Source organism: Harpia harpyja, chromosome 3 (genome assembly GCF_026419915.1).
Source record: "Harpia harpyja isolate bHarHar1 chromosome 3, bHarHar1 primary haplotype, whole genome shotgun sequence".
NCBI classification, from domain to species: Eukaryota; Metazoa; Chordata; class Aves; order Accipitriformes; family Accipitridae; genus Harpia; species Harpia harpyja.
In genome coordinates this window covers 70,460,643-70,483,913 of record NC_068942.1, presented here as the reverse complement: position 1 = coordinate 70,483,913, position 23,271 = coordinate 70,460,643, and the positions used below count along the sequence as shown (strand labels likewise).

Here is a 23,271-nt window from a genome sequence, read left to right as displayed (position 1 = left end):
GAAGAAGCAGAGGACTTTCTGGAATATTTGATACAGGCTGGAAAAAACATGCGAACAAATTTTTCAAATCATAGAATGATTCTGTTTTAGTGGACTTCTACTTTTGTATTGATAATTCACCAGATTGTCATTATTTTTCAGACACCAAAAATAAATATTTCATTTGTTGTTTCATAGCTGATTCCACTGGTGGGGCTTGTTAAATTTTTGCTTATTTCAGGTCTGGCTCAGCCATATTTCAGGAGGCAAAGCTGCCACCAAAGCTTGATGGGAGATTTGTCCAAGTAAAGGCTCTAGGATTTGACATGTATTATTTTGCTGTGTCTTCCTGCTGTTACTGTCTTTCATTTGAATTGGAACATAGATAATTATATTCTAGATTTAAAACAACAACTTTGTTTTTTTATAAATAAAATATTTGTTTTACTATCCAAAGCCTGGAAACACCTTCAAAGAGGTGATTTTAGTATCTTATAATTTTCTGTACACCATAAATGGTTACTTGGAATGTGCTTCTAGTTGTCTGCCCTAAAAGGAAAAAAATACTGACCAAAAGAATTTAAAGTGCTTAAGAGTTTTAACCACAAAGGATACACAGAGAGGCTAGAATGGCACATGGTGCTGAGCCTGTCAGATTCTTAAAATACCAACAATTTATGGTGGTCTATAATCCTGTCACTCTTTTCATGTATCGGAAAAAAAAAAATGCTTAACATCCTTGTTAATTGAAACTAGAGCTTTCAGGCAAGAGATTTGATTTTTTCCAATATCAATGTTATAAAGTCAAGGAGGATTTAGAGTAAGAGCATGGGGGTCGACTTTCTAAAAAACCTACTGAATCTTTATAAAAAGATTTTGCAAATCAGTCTACTCAGAAGTGTTCTCTTGTGTATCATGTTATCCACAATTTCTCTTTTCCCATTTGTATTGTTGATGAATTTTCTTTACAAGTTTGTGTTTTAAAATCCATGTGCTCCTTTTTCTTCCTACTTATGTGATTTAATCCTTTATTTGCGACTTCATTCCATTTAAATTTTTATGATGTCACAAAAGATCAGATCCATAGAAAGCCTAAGAATTGGTCAGTAGAAGTTAATGCTCAGGATTTCACAAAATTGAGCTCACTGAAAGAATTACAGTCATGTTGAGACATGATTTTCTAGCAAAAGCCAATGAACTTTAAATGTGAAGTGGTCCAAAAATATATGAAGCATAAGCATGAATGTTTCAAAATAAAATGTTTTCCAACATTTTCTGTGAAGGGCCAGCTATACAATTCCCCCCCCCCAAAAGTTATTCCTGTTTTAAAATCTAAGAATAGAAAGATTTTAAACCAGAAATGATGGTACTAAATAGCATATAATCTACAGTGTACGAACCTAAAGACATTCTAGAATGAACTGGAGCTTTATCGTCTTTATCGTAATCATCTTACAATTATTTATTCAAAAACATTTACTCAGGGATGTCTGGTTGTCTTCACCCTTTTCTTATCTGTGTCTTACAAGCAAAAAATACATAGAGATGGTCTGGACCAATGAGGCAGGAAATTGTGGAGCCTAATGAATCTTATTTGTTGAGCCACACATGGTTGGTGTTGGAGTTTGGGTTTTGGTTTTTTTGAGGGGCGATGAGGTTGTGAGAAATAAAGTTTTCCTCTCCTCAGCAGCAACAGTAGTGACAGCAGAGAAGGACCAAGCCATTCTGAACTGTAGTAGGTGGGTTAGTCAGGCTGCCATAGCTTTTCAATACAATCAGTTTATGCAAACCATTCTTAGCTTCTTTCACTCAATAAATGGAGACAGGATAGGTGCTTCTGTGGGCAGAAGACTAGGTGGGGGGAAACTAGCTTTATCATTGTTTTATATTTTTCTGCTACATAGCAGGTGCATACAGATGTCCTTATCCAGTTCTCAGCAATGAGATTGTAGGAAAGTAATTGCTGAGGATAGGTAGCTTGAGAGTTTATAGTGCACATGCTGAGTCCATTTGATCTTGAGAATAAGGTCAGACCGTCATTTTACTGACATGTACATACATTCTTTGAAATTTTCTCCACCTGACAGCAGCAAGGTATATAGGAGAATGAAAGTGAGTGTCCTTCCACCAAAGAGGAAGAAGGACATCCTTTGTTTAGCACAAGATATTCCTGTATAGTGTGAAAGATGGAATCTTAAAAGGCTCTGTTGACCTTCATCACTAAAATGGAAGGGGACCAAATCACAAATGTGACATTTGCCTCATATTGAAGTCTGACCATAAATTTCTATATGCAAACTTTTTGTGCATTTCATCTTTGTAGATACGAGCAGACTTGTATCTGGGAGAAGAGCTGAGAAATTAGTGATTTCTCAAATGGGACGATTACCTTTAGTGCTGTGTTTTTATTTGATGCTTGGCATATTGTAAATTCCATACAAAACAACCTGCCTGCACTGTGATGTGATATCCCTGTGACTTCTGCTCCCTAACTGGATGGAATGGGTTGTTTTCTTCTCTCTTACATTCTGTCTTCATTTCTAGACTAATAAGCTTTTAGAAAAGGTACAATCTTGTAACAGTGTTCATAAGCTCTTGTCATGTATCATATATTACACAAAGTCTCCTAGGTATTCTTTGATTTCCAGGTTTTCCAAACATCTCTTTCCCAGATACTTTTTGAATGATTATTTCCTTCAGCTTGCGTTTTTCCAGAATGAATCTCATTTTGGGTGATATCCAAAGCCCATTGAGGTCAGAAGAATGTCTCCTATTGACTTCAGTGGGCTTTGGATTTGTTCCTTTATTTCCTATATCCAGGAGCCAAATTCTGCACACCTTATTGTTTCAATGGGAATTTTGTGTAAGGAAGGCAAGCAGTATTGGCTTCCGTAGTCTGATATTTTCAGACTCCTTTGCTTTGTATTTCACTCTTTTCACTGGCATTCATAATGGTACACTATAGTTTACAAATGTAAGTGCTGTTTTCTGTCACCATGGATAGCTAATGGAAATCTTAAGTAATACTGAGTGAACTCTGTTGTGTCCACTACCACCTCTTTTCAGACTTGATATATGTTATTCCATTACCTTTTGTTTCAGTCTTTTAATTACTTTGCAGTTCACAAGGTTTTCTCAGTGTCTGGGAAAATGTGAATCGTTTGTGGGTAAAGTTTTGAAAGGCACTGTAATCAGATATAAAGTCCAGTTACAGGTTATATTCTACATATAATAACTTTTGCCCAGATTCAGGAAAGGGCTTTAACATGTGCTCAAGTCTATCCTTGTTAAGAAATGCAAGTAGTTTTTTAAATGTAGTTGTCTAAGTGGGACTTTGGTCTCAATAAAAGTTAAGCAAAACTTTATATTCATTCCTCAATAGGGAGATCTTTTCAAATTTTGTCTTTTATGTATCGGTTCTCCAAGATGAAGGATTCCAAACTATTCTACAAAGTTGGTACCTGTAAAGACTATTCACCACTACAGTATGGTTATCTCTGAAGTGAGTGTGCTATATATCTTACCCAGGATTTGCCATTTAAATTTAAAACTGGAGTGAGTTTAGTGGAGGGCCACCAAGATGGTCAGGGGGTTGAAGGATTTGCCTTAGGAGGAGAAGCTGAGGCTTGTTCAACCTGGAGAAGGTACGGCTTTTGGGGGACCTTATAGTAGGAGGTCACCAAGAGGACGGAGCCAGGCTATTCACAGTGCTGCATGATGGGAGGACAAGAAATAATGGGCAGAAGTTGAAACAAGACAAATTCAGACTGGATATAAGAAAAAACTTTTTCACAGTGAGGGCAGTGAAGCATTGGAACAGATTGCTCAGAGAAGTTGTGCAGTCCCTGAAGGTTTTCAAGACCACACTGCATGTGAGTAAGTTGGTCAGATCTCATAGCTGACCCTGCTTTGAGCAGGAGGCTGGACTAGATGAACTCCAGAGATACCTTCCAACCTGAATTATCCTGTGATCTTTTGATCCTATTCATGTTTTCTGTTGCTTATGGTTCTAGTATGCTCTTGGTCTCGCTCTTGGTTCATATTTTTTTTTCTAATAGCATTTATTCAATTATTTTTCTGGAAAGAGAAGTGAGAGATACTGGAAAGTAAGTGCTAGAATTCCTTGGACTTCCATAGGAAAAGTGTTAATCCATATTTCTTCCTTCAAAAATTTCCATTTCTCAGTACCTGCTCCTCTTGGCATACTAATTTAATTGTCAGCGGTTCATAAATTAACTAGCTAATTCCTTTATGATCTGGGGATGCATATGTCCTCCTTCTGGTTTATATTTTTTTCTAGCTGTTTTATTAAGTACTTGTTATAAATAAATGTACCAGAAAGATTCTGCTGCTCTAGTTGCTCAGGCATCTTTTCCTTAGTTTTCTTGTTAAAGACTACATTTTAAAAATTACTCCTCTATTCTTTCATTTTCCCCCTTTAATTTTTTATCAATTTGAGTAATATTTCACAGAATCACAGATCACAGAATGGTTGGGGTTGGAAGGGGTCTCTGGAGGTCATCTGGTCCAACCCCCCTGCTCAAGCAGGGCCACCTACAGTCAGTTGCCCAGGACCATGTCCAGATGGCTTTCGAATATCTCCACGGATGGAGACTCCACAATCTCCCTGGGCAACCTATGCCAGTGCACTGTCACCCTCACAGTAAAAAAGTGTTTCCTGATGTTCAGATGGAAACTCCCATGTTTTAATTTGTGCCCACTGCCTCTTGTCCTGTCACTGGGCACCACTGAAAAGAGCCTGGCTCCATCTTCTGTACACCTTCCCTTCAAGTATTTATATACACTGAGGATATCCCCCTGAACCTTCTCTTCTCCAGGCTGAATAGTCCCAGCTCTCTGAGCCTTTCCTCATGTGAGGTGCTCTAGTCCTGTAATCATTTTAGTGGCCCTTTGCTACACCAGTAGCTCTGTATCTCACTTGTACTGGGGAGCCCAGAAGTGGACACAATGCTCCAGGTGTGGCTGTACCAGTGCTGAGTAAAGGGGAAGAATCACATTCTTTGAGCTGCTCACCACATTCTTCCTAATGTAGCTCAGGATAACTTTGGCCTTTTTCACAGCAAGGGCACATGTTGCTGGCTCATGTTCAACTCGGTGTCCACCAGGACCTCCAGGTTCTTTTCGGCAAAGCTGCTCTCCAGTTGGTCCTCTCCCAGCATTTATTGGTGCACGGGGTTATTTTAACACATTTTGATTTCATACTTAACAGAGGGCCCGCAAGGGTAAAGACCAGCAGCTGAATAAATCTAAAAAGGCACAGGTAGTTACCTAATGCAATCTATTCATACGCATAGAGCCTTAGTTGGGCTGTATGTAGAATTACAGATTGACTGAGCAGGTGAAGCCCATCATTTCAGATCATGGTTCAGTGCTGTTACTACCATAGGCTTTAAAATTGATATCAATTCCTCTATTACAATTAGGTAATTTTTTGCAGTATTTTTCTCATCTTCCAGTATAATCTTTAGTTTCAGCCTAGGTATGTCTGGGGCAGGACACTTCCATTTTGTTGCGGTATCCCCTACACACATACAAACCTCTCACAGGATGCTTCAGGGAATGTTAATCAATAGGGACCTAGTCTACCCTGAAAAATTCATCTGTGAAGAGATACTACTAGACATATGTTGTTTCTACACAGAAGATGTTAAGAATTCCTCAGAGGTAGTTCTTGCAGTGTTGTCACGCATGGCATGTAATGGACAAGCAGATCTGGTCAGGGAATTAACTTTTTTGTTCCTTTTGAAAAAAAAATTGAGACTTTGTAAAAGAAAGTCATCCCAAGTGGGAACAAAAAGACAAATTGTTGAACATCTTCAGTAAAAAAGGATTCAAATTAATACTACTTTGGGTTGTTTGAATTGTAGTGTTTGGCTAAAATACAGATACTCAGTTTAAACATTTGTAATTTTTAAAATATAAAATATTGTAATGTGAATATTTGAACCTTTTTTTTCCAGAAATGTCTGACTGAAATATATCTACATTTTAGAAGTGTTTTCCACTTTGTCAAGAAAAGCTTAAATTAAATTTGATTTCTTTTAGGAAGGGATTCAATGGAAATGACAGTTTTCTAGTGGAGAGTTGCTCAACATTTTTAGCACTTTGTGCAAATCATTTAACTGAAATAACTCAGTTTTCTTCCCATGTGAGAGAAGAGTTATATAGTTTATTGACCTCATAGAGTGTTAGGATAATTAATTCATATTTATTAAGCACTGTAAAGACAGAGAAGCTCAATCCCCAAATGGAATTATAAAAAATACTGTGGTAGGCTAAATGCCACCAACTTTCAATGAAATTAAAAGGCACTATCAGGAATACTCTGAATCACTGATATGAACAAATTAAAAGAAATAGTTTCATTAAATCATTAAAATCTCTGTAGACTTTGTTGTCCAGAGTTACATCAGGCAGCCATTATGTGCAAAAATGTGTACACACCTTTTTTTCCAACTTAGAAATGGCATTTAATTTCATCTGTCACTTTACCAGCTAGTCATTTGGTACTGTGAGATGCTTCTATACTTTGCCTCAAAAAACTTCAGTTTTGACTATCCTAAGTAATATCATATCATCAGCAGAATGTATAAAGTTTCTGTTTACTCTGAATTTGAGATCACTCATGAGTCTGCTGAACAGCACAGATACCAGCAGAGACCTTATAACACCTTGCGAGTAACCTTCTTCCCTTCTGAAAATTGACCATTAGTTCATTCTTTGCTGTCCTAACTTGGAAAAAGCTAATAATGCAGAAGAGGACCGTTCCTTTTGTGCCATGGTAGCTTCACACTTTTAAAAGCTTGTGAATTTTCCCAAGCTTTATGGAAATCCAAGTTGTATGCACCCAAGTATCCAAGTATAGAATTGCAACACCACAGTTACCAGGTCATCTTATCCAGATGTTCCTTTAGACAAGCCTAATACATTTTTGAGACATGACTTCCATGTGCAAATCTTCATCGATTCTTCCCCAGTTAAAATCTCACAGCTGTAACTCCCATCATATTGCTGTGCTAGGTTAAGATTGTTATAATATGCAGTCTTTGTCTTCTAAATTATTTGCATGCTTATTCTTTGATTACCCCAAGTATTATTTTGCCTTTTTTCATAAATGATATTGAGGGGACACTTTATAGAAAAGGAAGGTAAGAGTGAACAAAATAACACTTACTTCTGTGACTAAATGATTAGTATTGGGGAGTTCATTAAAGAATGCTTAAAAAGAAAACCAAATTCTGTAAGTATATTTTGTGCAAGAAAAAAACAAAACAAGAAGTCCTTCAAGGTGAGTTGGTTCCTGAACCTGCATTAATTAGGTATTAACCTGTAAGTAATTAAATATTATTTTCTTTATGAGCTCTCTGATACTGTTTTCTATGTTTTGATTTTCAGATACATATGTAGGCAACTTTTATAGAAAGAGGATTAATCTAGGCTTTGGCTTTTATTCAGCTATGTCTGGCATATACAAATCTGAGATCTACAATAGAAGAGTTTGTTTTAGAGACATGCACATTCACATCAATATCACGTTTCTAAATTTCACGACAGTCTTAATTTTCAGAGCTTCATACTTCATATGTGCTAGATTTCCCTATTGTGTCAACTGGCTTTTCTTTCCATGAAGCACTGAAAAAAGTGTGTGTAAATTCAGATGAAAATTGCCTGTGCTGTTGACATTTTCTGCTGTTGAAAATGTAGCAACTCAAGTCTGATTTTCAGCTTGCTTTAAACTTACAGAAATGGTGCAACTGTCACCTGTTTCTAATTATTCCTGAAAAGCCATTAAAAGGTAGTGTGAAGGCCACTCAGGAGAATAATTCAGAGTAATCCAGAAATTTTAGCTACTGATCTTTGATGATGTTCTCTTTGCTAAGCCTGACGTTGTTTGTAGTGTCCCTTGCATCCTGTTCCGTCCAAGGCACAAAATCAGTGATAGGGGTTCAGAGAAGATGGCGATATTCTTTTTCTTAGAAGTAGTGCAAAATAATGAAACAGAAGGGACTTAAAGAGGTGCTCTTTTGGTAATGAGACCTTAGGTGAAAAATTGAAATCTCTACAGCTGATCAATGACATCAGCAGTTACCAAACATCTTAGCCCATCACTGCTACAGTCTTATGACAAATGTTCAAAACCGGTTGTCTGTATTTAAATTGGCTCCTGAATCTATAATGACAGTGAGTTTATAAATAGTTTGGTGTTTAGCCAGGTTGTATCTCACAGCCATTCACTGAGCTTTGTGGGTATCTGTCACTGAGGTATAACGACTTTACTGACACTAGGAAGACTAAATATGGATTGAAAAGCTTAACATTAGGCAACTGTGCTAATATTTTGGCCCTACTTCCTAGAAAATGATCTTTTTCTTTTTAATCTTAAAAAACCCACAGTGAGTAAAGCAATTTTTAAACATCTTGGCCTGGTAGTTACAGCATCCTCCAAAAGCTTAGGATTGGTACAATCAAGTAAAAAAATAGGCTAAGATTTCTTAAAGATACATAGACTAGGAGCAAAATCCTACTAAAATGAAAGGCAAGTTTATTGCTTTTCCACATGTCTGGGTATGAGGCAGTGAGACAGAAAAGCCCTATATAAGCTGGATGTAAAATGAGCAGTTTCAGTATGATTGTGCTTTATTTTGTGTAGACAAATAAATATAGGCACGTGTGTGTATAAAATCTCTCATGTAACTTTAATTCTTGGGGAGTCTTGATCACTCGTAGCTTCCTGGCTTACTGCATTAATGCTACTATTTAATATGGATTCTTTTCTATTTCGCTTAACACTGTTCTCGCCTTTTCTTAAGCAAATCTCACTCATCCTACCTCCATTTCTCAATGATGTGTTTATTTTCACAGTTCTCTCAACCATCTCTTGCACAGGCAAGCTCACTGACCATTTTTCAGTAACTTTTCAGACCTAAGAATGTACTTTCTTCCTATGATCAGCTGGTAATTTGAAATCTAGGTCTCTTCATCCTCTTATTTCCTAGCAGCTTTTTCTAAAGACTATCATGGGGCAACCAGTCATTCTCGAATGCTTCATGCAAGAAGCTGATCTCTACAGGAGCTCAGATAACTGTTGTCTTTAGGGATCTTCTTTATTGAATGCCCATTGTCCAGTGTTATGTGCTTACCTTGAGGTATCTTTATTCAGTGTGTCACATGAGCATCTGCAGGGCAGATAACAGCAATTTGTGGAACTTCTGTCCTAAGCTGCAAATAACTCTTTTGTAATACAAGCTGCCTCATCCCTCATGCACAAGAAAAAGGAGAAAGCATTGAAACATAGAATGAAAATGAACTGATAACTTTACCATAGCTTAGTAATGTTTCTTTTTTTCTCCTTAAAATGGAAAGCTCTTCAAATAGTAGAATAAAGATTTATATTTTTATTATCAGGGACAGTATTTAGAACTACATCTCCTAAAGATAACCAGCTCCTCTGTTAAAAGGTTTTTTTAGAAATCCCTGCAAGGAGCAGGCAGGAATTCTTGCCTTCCGATGTTCACTGTTGCACCAGTGAATTCTGTGCTGCCTCTGACACACCAGACACATGTCATTGCTGGTATTCAGATATGAGGAATTATGGCTCAGACCTGATGTTTCTCTGTTAGTTTTTTTTTAAAGTATAAACCCTAATAAAACTCTTACATAAAGAAAGCTCTCAAATGGTCATAGGCTTAATGTCCCTCCATCCTTTTTACAGGAAGAAAAATGACTAAAACTTGAAGTCAGACTCTGGCATGCTTGAATACCATATGCCTGCACTATTGAGAGACTGGAACAGAGTATCTGGAGAAAGATGAGAGAGTGTGGGTGGCAATAGAAAAAACAACCACGACTGTAAGTTAGCAAGATAATATCCTTACTTTCTTCTGTGGGTCTCAAGAGTGATTAAAAAAACATTTGTGTTTTAAAAATATTGCTGAAGACTACAGTGTGACTCATAATGCTTCAGAGAATGGAATTCTTGGAAGTTTCACTGTAATGCCAGATTTTAGAATGGAGGGCAGCAGAGCTGCAGAGAAGTAACACGAGGCTATGTTGACGGAGAAAGAATATCTCTGAGGAAATGCAGGCGAGAGAGAAAGAAAGGAAAGAGAATGAGCCTGGGGAGAGATGACAAGACAATTATTTATACTGAGAACTGTTGCTTGCACTGATGGGAATGTTTCACTGCTTTTTGAGATTTTATTGGCCAGCATGCCTGCCTACACAATGCTTGGTCATATGCACAGCAGGGGAAGATATATAAACATGTTGACCAATCAGACAATGAAAGCAGTTACATGCAACTCTGAAAGTCCATCCTAGAGCTGGCCTGAAACTTTTGAATGAAACTTTTTTTTGGCGGGAGGGGGAGTAAATTTCTGGTAAATTCACTATTTTATAAGGGAATGTACTGGCTAAAAGTAAATTTTCATTGTGAAGATTTCTCAAGTCAGAATAGACTTTCTGGTCAGAATAAAATAAAGACGACTGACAATTATCTGGAATTAAATAGTAGCCTCACAGTTATAGCATGCACCTGATACTTTGCTTGATACTGTGACATACCTGTTTTATATCCTAAATAAGTACCTTCACTAGGAAAGTGGGCAGTCTTTCTCCCACCATCCCCCACAAGTGCTGATCAATACCTATTCCCCTAAAGTTCCAAGGAGATGGTTTGAGTATTTCACAGGCTATGACATTGGCAGGGATATGGAAATTCCAGGTTCAGGTCCATGAACGTGAGCTGGGCTTTTACCAGAACCTCATCCGTTAAGTGAGCGTCCTAACTATCTGAGCTGTATACTAGCTGAGGTATGATTGAATTCTCACTGTTACTTACAGGGGAAAAATAAATTTTTTATACTGGATGCCTAAATACTGAAATCAGGCCTTTTTTTTTTTAAAGAGCATTCTTCTTATCTAGTCAGTCCTATAAACTATATCTATAGTTTGTGCATATGGTTAAATAAAATATGTTGGTTCAGAGTGCTGAAAATGTGTTGATGGCTTAAAGGTGGATAATGCTGCTGTCTAGACAGAAACTTTGTGTATCTTTTAAACATTTAATGATTATTCATCTGAAAATTCACATCTGAGAAATGTCGTGACTTGATATTTGGTACTTCCTCTCTGAAAAAAAATTAAAATTATATATCCAGCAGGGGAGCAGATATGACACCATTCGTATAAGTAATGGTCATATATCACAGTTAAATAAATACCATAAGTGAACAATTAGTTGATATGTTCTTGGCTGAAATTTGTTCATGTAATTTGATCAATGAAGTGTGTGGATAAAGAATAGATTAACAGATCATAACCAGTTCATGAACAATTCATGAACAGGAAGAAAGACTACAGAGCAGGGAATTTGAATAATGTATCTTTTGTTTCACTTGTATAACAGGAAAACCTAGATTTTTGAGTTGGCCAAAATGGAAAATGAAACTTTTCATTTTTTGTTTTATGTATTTTTTCTGGAAAATTAAATCTAGTTATATTTAGAAATGAACCATCTTAAATGAAAAAGGTGGTCTTATGAAAATATGACTATTTTTTTTTAGTTTTTACTTTTAATGTTTTTAAGTTTTAATGAATTCTTGTTGGAATAATTTTGCAATTTTCAGGTGGATGACACATGGATTTTAGCCAGGTTGAGCTGGCAACTTGGGTGGATAAAACATTCAATCAAAAATTTGTCCAACTTTCCTGGGCTTATGATCTACCAATTCCCTCGTTTCCCAAAGCAGTGAACTGAGAAATGTTTATCCATTACAGGATTAGTGCAACTAATTTGCTCTCATATTGCCTGTCATCCTGTAGATTTCATAATACGTGAACACAGCCAGACTGTTATGATCTCAGAGTCACCAGTAAAATCTACAATGCATGATGATATTAGGTTCTCAAATAAACAGGATTTGGATAGAGTGAAAAAATGCACCAAAAATTTGAGTAAACAACAGCAAGACAATCTGCATCTTAGTTTGTGTAGAAGATAAGTCGAAGCTGGGAAACATTTTCTGATACGTCCATTAATGGATGTACAACTCATCCAATCACTCAGGAGCTAATACTGCACTTTTCTGTTCTGTGCATAAAAAATGTCATGCCAAATGACTCTGAGTGGTATCCTTAATGATGAATTTACAACCATCAGTAAGGAGCCTTCTTCGATTGTCTGCATTAAAGCGGCAGTTGATTATAATCCCATCCAGTGATGCTTTTCCTTGGCCTTATTAAAAAGAGCAGCATACAAGGCAATCATACCCTTGGGTGTATTTTGACTTGCTCAAAAGTATGGCTTAAGTGTTGATTTCTTTTCCAAAAAAACCCAAATTCCATTTTGCAATGATGACACATCCATCGTCTAAAAACAAATGATATGGGAATTACAATGAATCCCCTGATTGCTCACCTGGCGTTAAAAATAGTACCAGGTTTCACAGACAATATTTAGCTGGGCATATCTGTCAACTGTCAGTGCTGTGCATGGGAAATAGACAACCAGCTCACTCTTTTCATCATCCCACCGTTTGGGCCTTATCTCATGCGTTTGTAATGCAGTGCTGCCATCTCTCTCAAGAGACCTTATATGCTCGATGGCTTCTTCCCCATCCTCTGGCCTAGGAACCACTGTCTCACTGCATTGAGCGAGAGAAGCTTGGCAGATCTGGAAATGAATTGTGAGTCACTGGGCATGTTCAGTAACTGGAAAGTTAAAATAAAGTGTGACTTCCCTTTTTGTCAAGTCCCTTTTCTAAGGATTAGATTTATTAACTAAACAAAAGATTCCAAAGCGGGTTCATAGTAACACAGAATATATGGTAAAAGACAAAGGAGATCTTTCCAGCTTCCAGCAGTGTCTGCAGAAAGTGCTAATACGCATCTCTCTAGATAGCTTCCTATCCAACTTTAGGAAACACAGATGTATTTCTATAGTACATACCAATATGTTTCAGTGTTACTGGTAAATCACTACTTAGTTTCTCTGCACCTCTCTGTGTTCATGAGGATGCAGCTGACGACTTTAAAGTTCAGTCAGTAAAAAAATGAAAAGCAAGATCAATGACATTTCTTTCTCAATCTGCTCTTTTTTCTTCCATTCTGTTCCTCCCAATAGATAATTTCTGGGAATTATTTCAGCTGAGTGAATCAAGTGAAGACATCTCATGGGAATAGGAGAGATCTTGCAGGTCAGTTCTGGGGAATGGTTCTGTGTATTACAAATTCTTTTCTTGCTTTTGCTTACCACACCTTTGCTCTAATCAGGTAGATAGAACTATTGACTTAGTTTGATGTCGTGGTAGATTATTTAGTATCAGAGATACATCAGGCAGCTAAACGCTAACTAAAAAAACTATACGTCTGCATGAACATCAAAAAAACTAAAGCTCAGCATAATCGTTCCAGTGGTACACATTCTAGAGAAGGCAATGTACAGTTAAAAGAAAAAAAGAGATAAAATGAAATAGAGGAAACAAGACAACTGAGTTCCATCTAACATTTTCCATTTCCCCAGAACTGTTCATTATTCACTGACATACGTGCAACGGATGTGTTCCACTTGAGAGTGAGAAGAAATAGAAATGAACTTGGTAATTTGCTTAAATTTTTGTATAATTATCACTTTTTGAAATAAATACTTCACTCTATAAAATGCACAACTCCCTGCCTCTCCCTTTCCAATGTTCCAAAACCACTTTGGACTAATTTTGATCTCTGTTTGCAATTGTGTGCATGTGTCTGTGTGTTAGTAGCACAGTATGTTCTCTATGTCCATGTGCTGCAAATCCGGTTGACAGCAGCCTTGCGCCCCATTCTTTCCTGGTTGTCCTTCATCACAAATGGTAAGTGATCAAATAGCTAAAAATTTTTTCTTTCTTGCATTGAATTGGGCAACTTCTAGAATTTCTTCAGCCCAGTCCCATAGTTTTTATAAGGGTCACTTCCCTTATAACAATTTTAAAAAGTCATAACATATACCTTTAGATTTTATTTATAACTTAATGAAATATAATTTTTCATAAATGTATTTTTAAAAATTTATTCTTAGGTTATGTAATGATTTTTATTCTTAGAAATTATTTCCACTATCAGGTCTTTGGCACTAACTATGTCTTTGGCATAATTATGCTTATGAAGTTATATGAGCTCTGAGAAAGCTCTCAAAGATGTTTCAACACAAAATTTTTCAAGTTTATGATATTTAAAGTGAGGTTCTGTGCTGTGACACCTTGTTTAAATTTCACAGTTTGGCACATAATTTGAGGAATTGTGCCTGATAAACTGGAGCGATTAAATAAGTATACTGAATTGTGGCTACTGCAAGGAATGTACATCCTGACTGACTCTTTAGGCGGGAAAAGCAAGACCCACCAAGGAAATAGAAATATGACCCTAAATATCCCACTCAGGGTGCCTTGTGAAAGTCCGGTCAAATGCAGACTGCTCAAGCACTAGTTGCTTTGTAAGCCTAAGAAGGTGAGAGGAAGAAGATGGACAGAAGAGATAGAAAGCTTTGCCATGGTCCTTACCCTCATTGGTAGGGGTTTCAGTAAAATTTAAATCTGTTTATCATTTATTATAGTGGCCATTACTCTATAATGGATAATGGGATCCCCTTCTGCCAGGGTCCATGTGCCAATTCATCCTTGAATGTCTCCAGTAAGAATTGCAGCTCTCAGATGTTGTCTTTATCCAACATTCAGGGATCGCCTCTGTGTCAGGGTGATTTTGGGCACTGGGGGAGTGATGTGTAGGAGGTTGAACTACCTTACCCCATCTGGCCATGTCCTAAAGGTCATTTCAAGATGGAGGATACTTATTACTTGATAGGAAATGGCAGCAAATGCTTCCATGAGAAAAGTCAGGAAGGAGCTATTAACCTGGAAAAGAGAGAGGAAACATCAGATAGGCCTGATCTTCTAAGTTTGATGGGCACAGGAACTCCATGGACCGGACTGAGGGATCCTTACTTTTGTGAGCACAAGCATTATACCCTGAGAAGAATTCTTATACAAAACATTAGCTGAAGGATTTTAACCTTGTACTGTAACGTATTTTCGCACAGGAAGGATTGAATAGTGCTTACCATTCTAGTTAAGATGGTTTTGGCCATTGATTGTTAGTGCATTTACCACTGTATACCACTTCCAAAATCTCTGAAGAAGCAGGTGGAAGGCCAAGAGGTGGAGAAATACATGGAGTATTCAATTAAGCAGAGGTCATAAATGAACCCCCTTTCAAGAGGCATCATCAAGAATTTGTCTGAAAAGGGAAATTTGCAAAGAAGGAAGCAGGTGTCAAATTCCTTTTGGCAGCTGGATGCTTAAAAGTGAAAAGCTACCTGATCTAAAGCTCAAGACACCAAGAGGATGTGCCTTAACAAGTGGAAGGGAACATGTATCGATGGGCTTTACAACTCCCGGGCTGTAGGGAGGGTGCAGAACGGCGAGGAAATGTGCTGACGTGACTAAGTTCTGGCAGGCTTTAGGACACTGGCACTGTCAGTGAGGAGGAACTTGAGAATGATTTTTGAGCTCTGTATTCAAACAGCTGTCTGTCTTCCGCAGCATGCTGTAGAAAAATAGAGGTTTTGAACCGTTAGAAAAGCAAAGGAAGTGCAATAGCCCAGATTTTGATCATAATTACACCCAGGTGGTTCTGAAGTGACTACACCCGTGTCATTGAAGTTACACCAGTGTAAAACTTGTGGGAGAACTGAATCAAGCCCTTTGTTTTCTTGCATTTGTATACCAAAAGAGCACTCTAACAGCTCTTAGTAAATAATAAATTAATAATGATATGATGATCTCCCTTATGACTGGAAGAAGTACAGAAAAATTAGTGTCAGAGTAAGAATTTGCTCGCAAGATTCTTTGAATGTGTCATTTCTAGATTTGTATTGGATATATGATGCTTTGCTGGACTGATTTTAATTTCTGGGGTGATTTTAATTTTTATTTCAAACATCAGAAACATCAAATTTAGTCAGTATGTGGTGAACAATACAAAACCTACAACACATAGCTTATAGATCAAATGAGTAAGACCTCTGGTCTGTTCATCATAAAACACCTTTAAATCCTCAGCAGAAAGTAGGAATGAAAACAACTAATGAAAGCAAGTGCTTTTGCTGTCTCCCTGCTGTAAAGCAAATAATATTTTAGTAGTTGGTTTCGTTGTGTTTCCCCATTTGTGCCTCAGAATACACCAGATTGCAATGTTACATCACATTTTTAATGACTGGAACCATGTCCTGAGATCCCCCTCCGACCACACCACAACTTCCTTCTTTCTTTTCCCCTCCCGGCTAGAGGGCTGTGTGTAATTATGCTGAGGACATATTTCAATTAATTATTGACAGAACACGTAATCACCGCTCAGATGTCTCTCTGATAAATCTCTTCGCTGCTCTCTGACTTCTGTTTCTCATGCACTACCGAGGTGGAAAGGCAGTAAAAATGCATTTTAAAGATAGGACGTTTCTCAATACTCTGTATCAGCCGGAGAGGCTTCTGACACCTGGGCTCTTCAGATGTAAAGCATATTGTTCTCGTCTGTGCTAAACAAGTATCCCCGAGAAAGCTCAGTGGGATGGAGGCTTACGATTCTTTTTAAGTGGAGGATATAATAGGAGCAGATAACTTTGATTTGTGCAAAGGAAAAGTGTGATCTCTTTCAGGGGTTCCGGGCATTCACAGCAATTTTTTCTTCGGCTGCTGATTAAAGAGAAAGTGATAAATAAGGGCTCTGTGTTCGGTTTAAAAGAGGAATGTAGCTTTAGAAAGCTGACTTATTTAGAGGGGGGAAAAAAAAAAAATCCTGACCTCCGATAGCCTTTGACCAAAATCCGCTAGTAGGAGAAAGTAAAGACGAGGCAGTTTCTGTAACTATTAAAACCCAAGAAAGGACAGTGATCATTTCTGTCTGTATGACCGGAAAATGCCCTCGGGGCCGGGCCGGGGGGGGGGACGGGGACGTGCCCGGGGGTTGCCCGTAACTTCGGATTACAACTAAAGCATGCCAAAAGCGGCTAAGAAAAAAAAGATAACGAGGTGAGAAAGCAAAGAAGGGCTTTACTGTAAAGTAAGGAAAACCAAGTTGTGTGTGTGGGGGGGAAAGAACCCAAACCACGTAATCGCGTGGATAGCGGCTGCCCCTGCAGCCCGTGCAACCTCGGCTCACCCGATGCCGGCCCTGAGGACGGGCGCGGAGCCGCAGGGGCTCTGACACCCGCCGAGGGCCGGCTGGGTGCTGGTGCGCCGGGCCGCCCTCGGCTCCGGCCTTCTCACCCCTCTGGGAGCCGAGCTTAGCCCTACCAAGTGCCCCGGCTCCGCAAGGGGCTTCGCCGCCGCCTGCGCTCGGGGAGCGGGGGGCGGGGGGGGCGCGGGGTGGTACCGGCCCCGCCCGGCGGCTGCGGGCGGCGGGGGGGCACCCAGCGCCCTTCCCGTAAGGCTACCTGAGGAAGTCCTTCCCGGCGGCCTCTGGAGAGAAGACCCGCTGCTGCGCGGGTTTGCGAGAGCTCCTCTACCTTTGGTTTTCGCGGCAGGACGCGGGTGGGGCTGGGAACGGCAGTGCCGGCGGGGGGGGCCGGCGGGGGCCCGGCTGCGCTGGGCGCCGGTGGGCAGCAGGGCAGCGGCGGCGGGCTGCCCCCGCGGCCGCCCCCCGCCCGGGCCTGGCAGGGGAGCGGCCCCTTCACCTGGTCTCTGGAGCCCGGTGTGGGCGCCTGCCTCACCTCCTCTCCCCTCCTCCTGGATGTGCCAGCATGACTTCGGTTCCTTCCGTGTCGGGAACAGCGTTCAGAGAGAGCGGGGGGCGTCGGCGGCCCTGGGCGAGAGGCGGCCGGGTTCGCTGATGCTCGGGCGCCTGGGACCGCGGAAAAGCGCTCGCTCGTCCCGCGTGGGGCGGCGGGGAGGGAGCCGAGGCTGACGCGGCCGTGCACCAGGCGAGAGGCACGGCCGGCGGCCGGGAGCGGTTCGGGCGCTGACACCTCTGCCGTGCCCGGGCGGGCGCTGCCCTCGCCGGGAGGAGCGGGGGGATGTCCTGCCGCTGCCCGCCCTGCTGGGGCTGCCGCGGAGGTTCCCCCTCCGCCCCGGGGCTTCGTCGAGGGCCCTGTGCTTAGTGCCCGACGCGCAACCGGGGGAAGCAAGACCACCTCGGCCTCTCGCCCCGCCGCCCCAGCATCACCGGAGGCGTCCGAGGCGGGCGGAGCCGGTGCAGCCCCGAGCCCGGTGCCGCGGGAGGCCGCCCGGGCGCCCGCTCGTGGGGGGCAGCGGAAAGGTGAAGCGCTGAAGGGTGTTAGGGGCCGGCAGAGCAGGGCTGCACGGCCAGACGGGTCGGGAAGCCCGAAGCGGGCACCTGAGCCTCATCTTTTGACACCTCAGCCCAAGTGGCCCGATTTCCAGGGGCGCTGCGCTCCCGCCGAGGGCAGGGGACCGAGGAGCAGGGTCGGAGCCGCTGGCTTAGCTGCGAGAGTCAGCCCGGTGCCGCTTTCCTTGCGGGGTAGCGGCGGGAGCGGTTACACGGGGTGGTCTAAACCGCGGATGTTGAGAGACAGGGGCGCTGCGGGGACAGAGGGACATTGTCATGGACAAGACAGGGGCTGTAACGCCCTTACACACAGCTTTCCGCAGGTTTAGCTTAGCGCTGCGGGCGCGACTCGGCCCCCCAGCTGCGGAGAGCGGCGTCCCCGGCTTGCCTTACCCTCGAGCGGTGCACCCCCCTCCAAAACTTAGTCAGGGGCTGAACAGCCCGGGCGCCTCGTCCCGCTGCTGTCAAGGACAAGGAGGCGATCAGAGGCACCACGGGAGGTGCTTAAAGACCCGCGGTTTCTGGGCGGCTTTGCACAGCTCCTGCGGGGGTTGCGGGATGCTCTCCACGCCCCATGCTCTCTTCACCTGTCGGGCTCCGGAGGGGGCGAGCTCCGGCACCCCGCACCCTTTGAAACGCAGCTGCCGGCCCCCGGGGAGGGTATGGTGAGCCTCGCACCGCCGGGATGGGCGCTGCCCTCCCGCCTGAGCCCCGCAGCCGCCGTCGCTCGCCGCAGGTGCGGGTCGCGCTGCCCCGGCCGGGCTCCGGCACCGCCTGCGCGCCCGCGACGGGGCGTCCTCGGCGGGGCGGCTCTCCCGGCCGGGACGGCTCTCCCCCGCCTGTTTTTTGGCCGGGATTCACTTGCTTTGCGCGGCGCCGGTCTGCCGTGCACCTTCGCCCTCCCAGGGCTCAGCCCCGGGGGCGGCTTGCCGGGGTGAGAGAGGGAGCGGACAGTCCTCCGGGCCGGTCTCTAGGAGAGCCCCGGAGGTTTGGATTTCCCCTTGGGGACGCCCAGTACCACCCCTCCCCACCCCACCACCGCCTTCTCCTTCGGGTGGCGGGCGGTGCGCGCTCCTGCCGGAGCCGAGCGAGAGCCCGTCGCCGGGCGCGGCAGCGGCTCGCCGCCCCCGAGCCCCCAGCAGCGCATCCTCTGCCGCCTGCCGCTTCGCCTTCCCCTTCTCGGCTGCGGGGAGGGTATTGCAAGGTAGGCAAAAGGGAAAGCGAATGAGGCGGTCTGAAGATGGAGAGAGACAGTCAAGGTTAGACGTGTATTTACTCAACCTTTATTATTTAAAAAAATTCATTTAAAAAAAAAAAGGTGAACGAACGTCTTACAAACCCACCCCCCCACACACATAAATAGGACATTCCGTTCAGCTCTGGCTACTGGCAGTTCTAGTACTTGACAACATCAGACGCGATTTCCTGGCATTAGAGAAACCCATTTCAAAATCGGTCATCACAAAGAAATACTAGAAATCCCAGTTAGCACTTGCTAAGCAGCACGGAGCACTTGTACACAACTTTTCAGACACACACCCGCGCACACACGCAGCTGGGAACAGATCCCGTAGGAAGAGAGCCTCCTTAAAAAATAGTAAACGCTTCTCAAAAAAAAAAAAAAAAAGAGTTATTTACAAAACGCACATGGAAATACAGTATTGACAGAGCGTGGCTGGCAAATCAACATGATTTGAATAGAGAAAGGACTATGGCACATCTTGCTCGAAAGCTCGCACAGCAGCCTCCTTCGCGTGTCCCCGGGGGAAGACAGCTCCTGCCATCCGCGTCGCAGCGCCTTCTCCCTCCCCACCTCTCCTCCTGCCCTCCCCTCGCCTCTCCACCCCTGCACTTCTTGCCAGGTCCTTTTTACACTTGGATGACCACCGTGCTGGGGCTCTGGAGCCGGGTTTTGTACTGGTCTAGCCAGCTCCTCAGCTCCGAGATCTTGTAGCCCTCTGGTCCTCTGCCTCCCTGGTACATCACCTTCTCCTCCTGGATGATGTAGAGCCTCTCGAAGTAGGCGCCGTAGGCGGCGCTGGAAGCATTGTCCATGGTGTCCACGGCCAGGGGGCAATCGGGCGCCCCTTCCCTCATCAGCTGAGCTGCCCGCAGCCTGTCCTGGAGGCACTGGTGCTTGGGGATGTTGTAGGCTGCGTCCGAGCTGACCCAGCCGTCGGAGGGGTGTGCTTCTTCGATGTACACCAGCAGGAAGTCAGCAATGTCCACGAAGTGCGCGGCCAGGCGCTGGAAGGACCTCAGGCGGGCCATGAACGGGGGTCAGGTGCAGCTGCCGAAGTTGAGGATGAGGGGTCTCTTGCCGCGGGCGAAGTCCAGGATGCGGAGCCTCTTCTGCCCGTCCAGCTGGATCACCTCGGGGTTGGGGGCTAAGGAGCCCACGTGCGCCGACTTGAAGAAGTCCAGCTTCTGCCCGTGCCACACGGCTTTCAGCGACTCCAGCGTGAACATGCGGTTGGAGTCGGACACGCAGACCGGGGGGTCGTCGGGGGGCGGCCCCTCGCTGGCGCCGGCCGCCTCCTCCGCCGTGGGCATCACCAGCATCTTCTTCCTAATGCACAGAAAATCCAGGAGCCAGAGCATCACGGCGGTGAGCAGGAAGCGGGGGAAGAGGAGGATGCAGGCGGCCGCCTGGGTGAGCAGCTGCAAGGTGTGAACGCCAAGGGAGTGGAGCATCGCAGCGGCTTGTGCTGCAGGGCGCTGCCTGCCTGGGGGCCCCCACGCACCCTGCTTGCCGGGGTCTGTGCAGCACAGCTGAGATCCCGCTTCTCTTTAAGCCCATTTTATAGTCAGGGATTTAAATGAAAAGTGACTCCACCTCCGGCCAGAACCCGCCCATCTGGAACTTGAGCCTGGGGATTACCTACCCCTCCACTCTAATGACCTAAAAATACACAGACAAAAGGGGAGAGAGCCCCGGCGGGAGCTGCGAGGGACGTGCAACGAAGCAGGGAGCAGCCGCTATCAGGCACCAGCAGAGAGTCCGAGATAGGGCACCGCCGGGGTCCCCGGCCGCAGATAGCGGCAGGCGCTCACAAACAGCCCCGCCAAGGACAATGCAACAGGCGCAGCCCGCCCCGGCCCGGCCCGGCCCGGCCCGGCCCGGCCCGGCCCGGCCCGGCCCGGCTCCGCAGGGGCTGTGCGAGCGCGGGGCCGGAGCGGCAGCGGCAGCGGCAGCGGCAGCGGGGGCCGGGGCCGTCCCGGCAGCGCCCGCAGGTGACAGGGACGGGCCGCCCGCGCCACGTCCCTCCCCGCGCCTCCCTCCCCTCCCCGCCCCGCCAGCCCGCTCGCCCCTGGGCACGGCCCTCCGCCCCGCCACACGCCCCGGCGCCGCCGCGGGGGCACCCGGGGCTCGAACCCGGGCAACCGCCGCGCCCGCATCCTCCCGCCGCGGCGGCGGGACGGCCGGCGGCCGCCGCCCCGGCCCGCGGCCACCCCCTCTCCTGGCGGCGGGCGGCCCGGGCCCCGGCGGCGGCGGGGAGCGGGGGTGGGGGTGCCAGGTGGGCGCGGGCCGGCGGGTGCTGCCCCGCGGCGGAGGAGGGGCGCGGGGCGGCGCTCCGGCCGCTAGGGGTAGCTGTTGCCCGAGAAGCCGCCGCGGCGGCGGCTGAGGCGGCGGGGAGCCGCGGGGCCCTGCCGCCCCCCGGCCCGGCGGCGTGCGCGCCCCCGCCGGCTTGCCCCGGCCCCCGAGTCGGAGGGGGCGTCCCCCCGGCTCCGCTCGGGGTGGGGGGCCGCCCGCCTCCCCCGAGGGCCCGAGGGAATGAGGGCCACCGCGGGGAGCCCCGGGGCCGCAGGAGGCTGCGGGGGGCGGGCAGGCGCCGGGGCGGCGGGTGTGCGGCGGGGTGTGAAGGCGCGGCCCGGTCCGGCCGCGCTGCGCAGGCGGCCTTCGCCCGCGCTCGACGCCGGCCTGGTCGGGACGGCCCCTGCATCCTCGGGGAATGTCGTCTCCTCTCGTCTCGTCCCGGGGTCGCACCCGTGGGCTGCGGGGCCTGCGTCACCCGGGCTTCTCCCGCCAGCTCAGCCATGACCGCACTCCCTCGCGGGGCTGGGGCCCGGCCGGTGCTGCGGGCTGCCACGACGGGTGGGCAGCGGGGGCGGTGGAGGCGGCAGGAGAGCGCTGCCCCCACGATGTCCCCTTGTTCACTGGGGGTCCTGCTGCATCCAGGTGAGCTGTAAGTTGGGGCAGATGCTCCTTTACAGCGACCCAGAAGGAGCCAGCGATATTTGTTTTCTGTTGTTGAGTGAAGTATAAACACAAGCTTCTTACGTGAGTAGGTCTAGCAAAGGCCTTAAACAGATGGCTGAAGTGTCACCTCAGGGACATGGTCGGGTAGACCTCTGTACTGCCCACCGAGCGACATGCAAGGGCTGGTTTTAGGTTGGGTGGGTTGTTCTTCAGTAGCAAAGTGCTTGCAGTATGTGGAGCTGAGCACAGACTGGCCACCTTCAGTCTTCACCCAGTCACGAGGAATTTATGGCCTGTAAATTCCTTCTTGCTGGACTAGATGGAGACCTGTCCCAGCGGTACGGAGCTTAAATCTAGTTTGGTGTAGATAACACAGCCCTAGCTAGACAAAATACGCCAGCTCTGCTCACAACCTTGCTGTTCCATTGATGCAGGGTGCCCAGCTTGCAGCGTGCATATCATTTCTTCACCAGCTTCTTCAGAAAGGGGTACTAGTTGTCCAAAATGCTGAGCGCTGCTACACAAAAGCAACTCATGCATCCCTGAGCTGCTGCTACAGCTGCCGCTCACCCAGGTGCCTGCCGCACCAACTCTGGGGACGCACGACCCAAGCATTCAATGTGCTTATGGGTCCTCAGGGCCCCATTTTTCTGCCTGTGGCCGATGCCAGGTCTCTGCCTGCAGATTCCCAGAGGCCCCGAGGACCTGCAACTCCCCCTGGACGCAGCCGGCGCTTCTCCAAATGTAACTGTGCA

General features: G+C 45.6%; 1 protein-coding gene and 1 long non-coding RNA gene across 4 annotated transcripts in view; one reads left to right on the top strand and one right to left on the bottom strand.

The window, feature by feature from the left end:
- The window catches only part of LOC128139970 (uncharacterized), an 86,801-nt gene that overhangs the window by 39,814 nt on the left and 23,716 nt on the right, over positions 1–23,271 (top strand). The window contains exon 3 of one of the 3 annotated variants that reach the window (XR_008234568.1): positions 13,124–13,196. The exons of 1 other annotated variant lie outside the window; for it this stretch is intronic. This is a non-coding gene — a long non-coding RNA (uncharacterized LOC128139970). Of the gene's footprint in view, positions 1–9,712; positions 10,009–13,123; positions 13,197–23,271 lie in introns of those variants that run through there. One more of the 3 variants, XR_008234566.1, reaches the window with a different exon arrangement.
- Positions 19,576–21,716, bottom strand: DIO3 (iodothyronine deiodinase 3). The gene has a single exon (XM_052783186.1). The coding sequence runs from the start codon at positions 21,007–21,009 to the stop codon at positions 20,185–20,187; it is 825 nt and encodes a 274-aa protein (XP_052639146.1). The 5' UTR covers positions 21,010–21,716; the 3' UTR covers positions 19,576–20,184.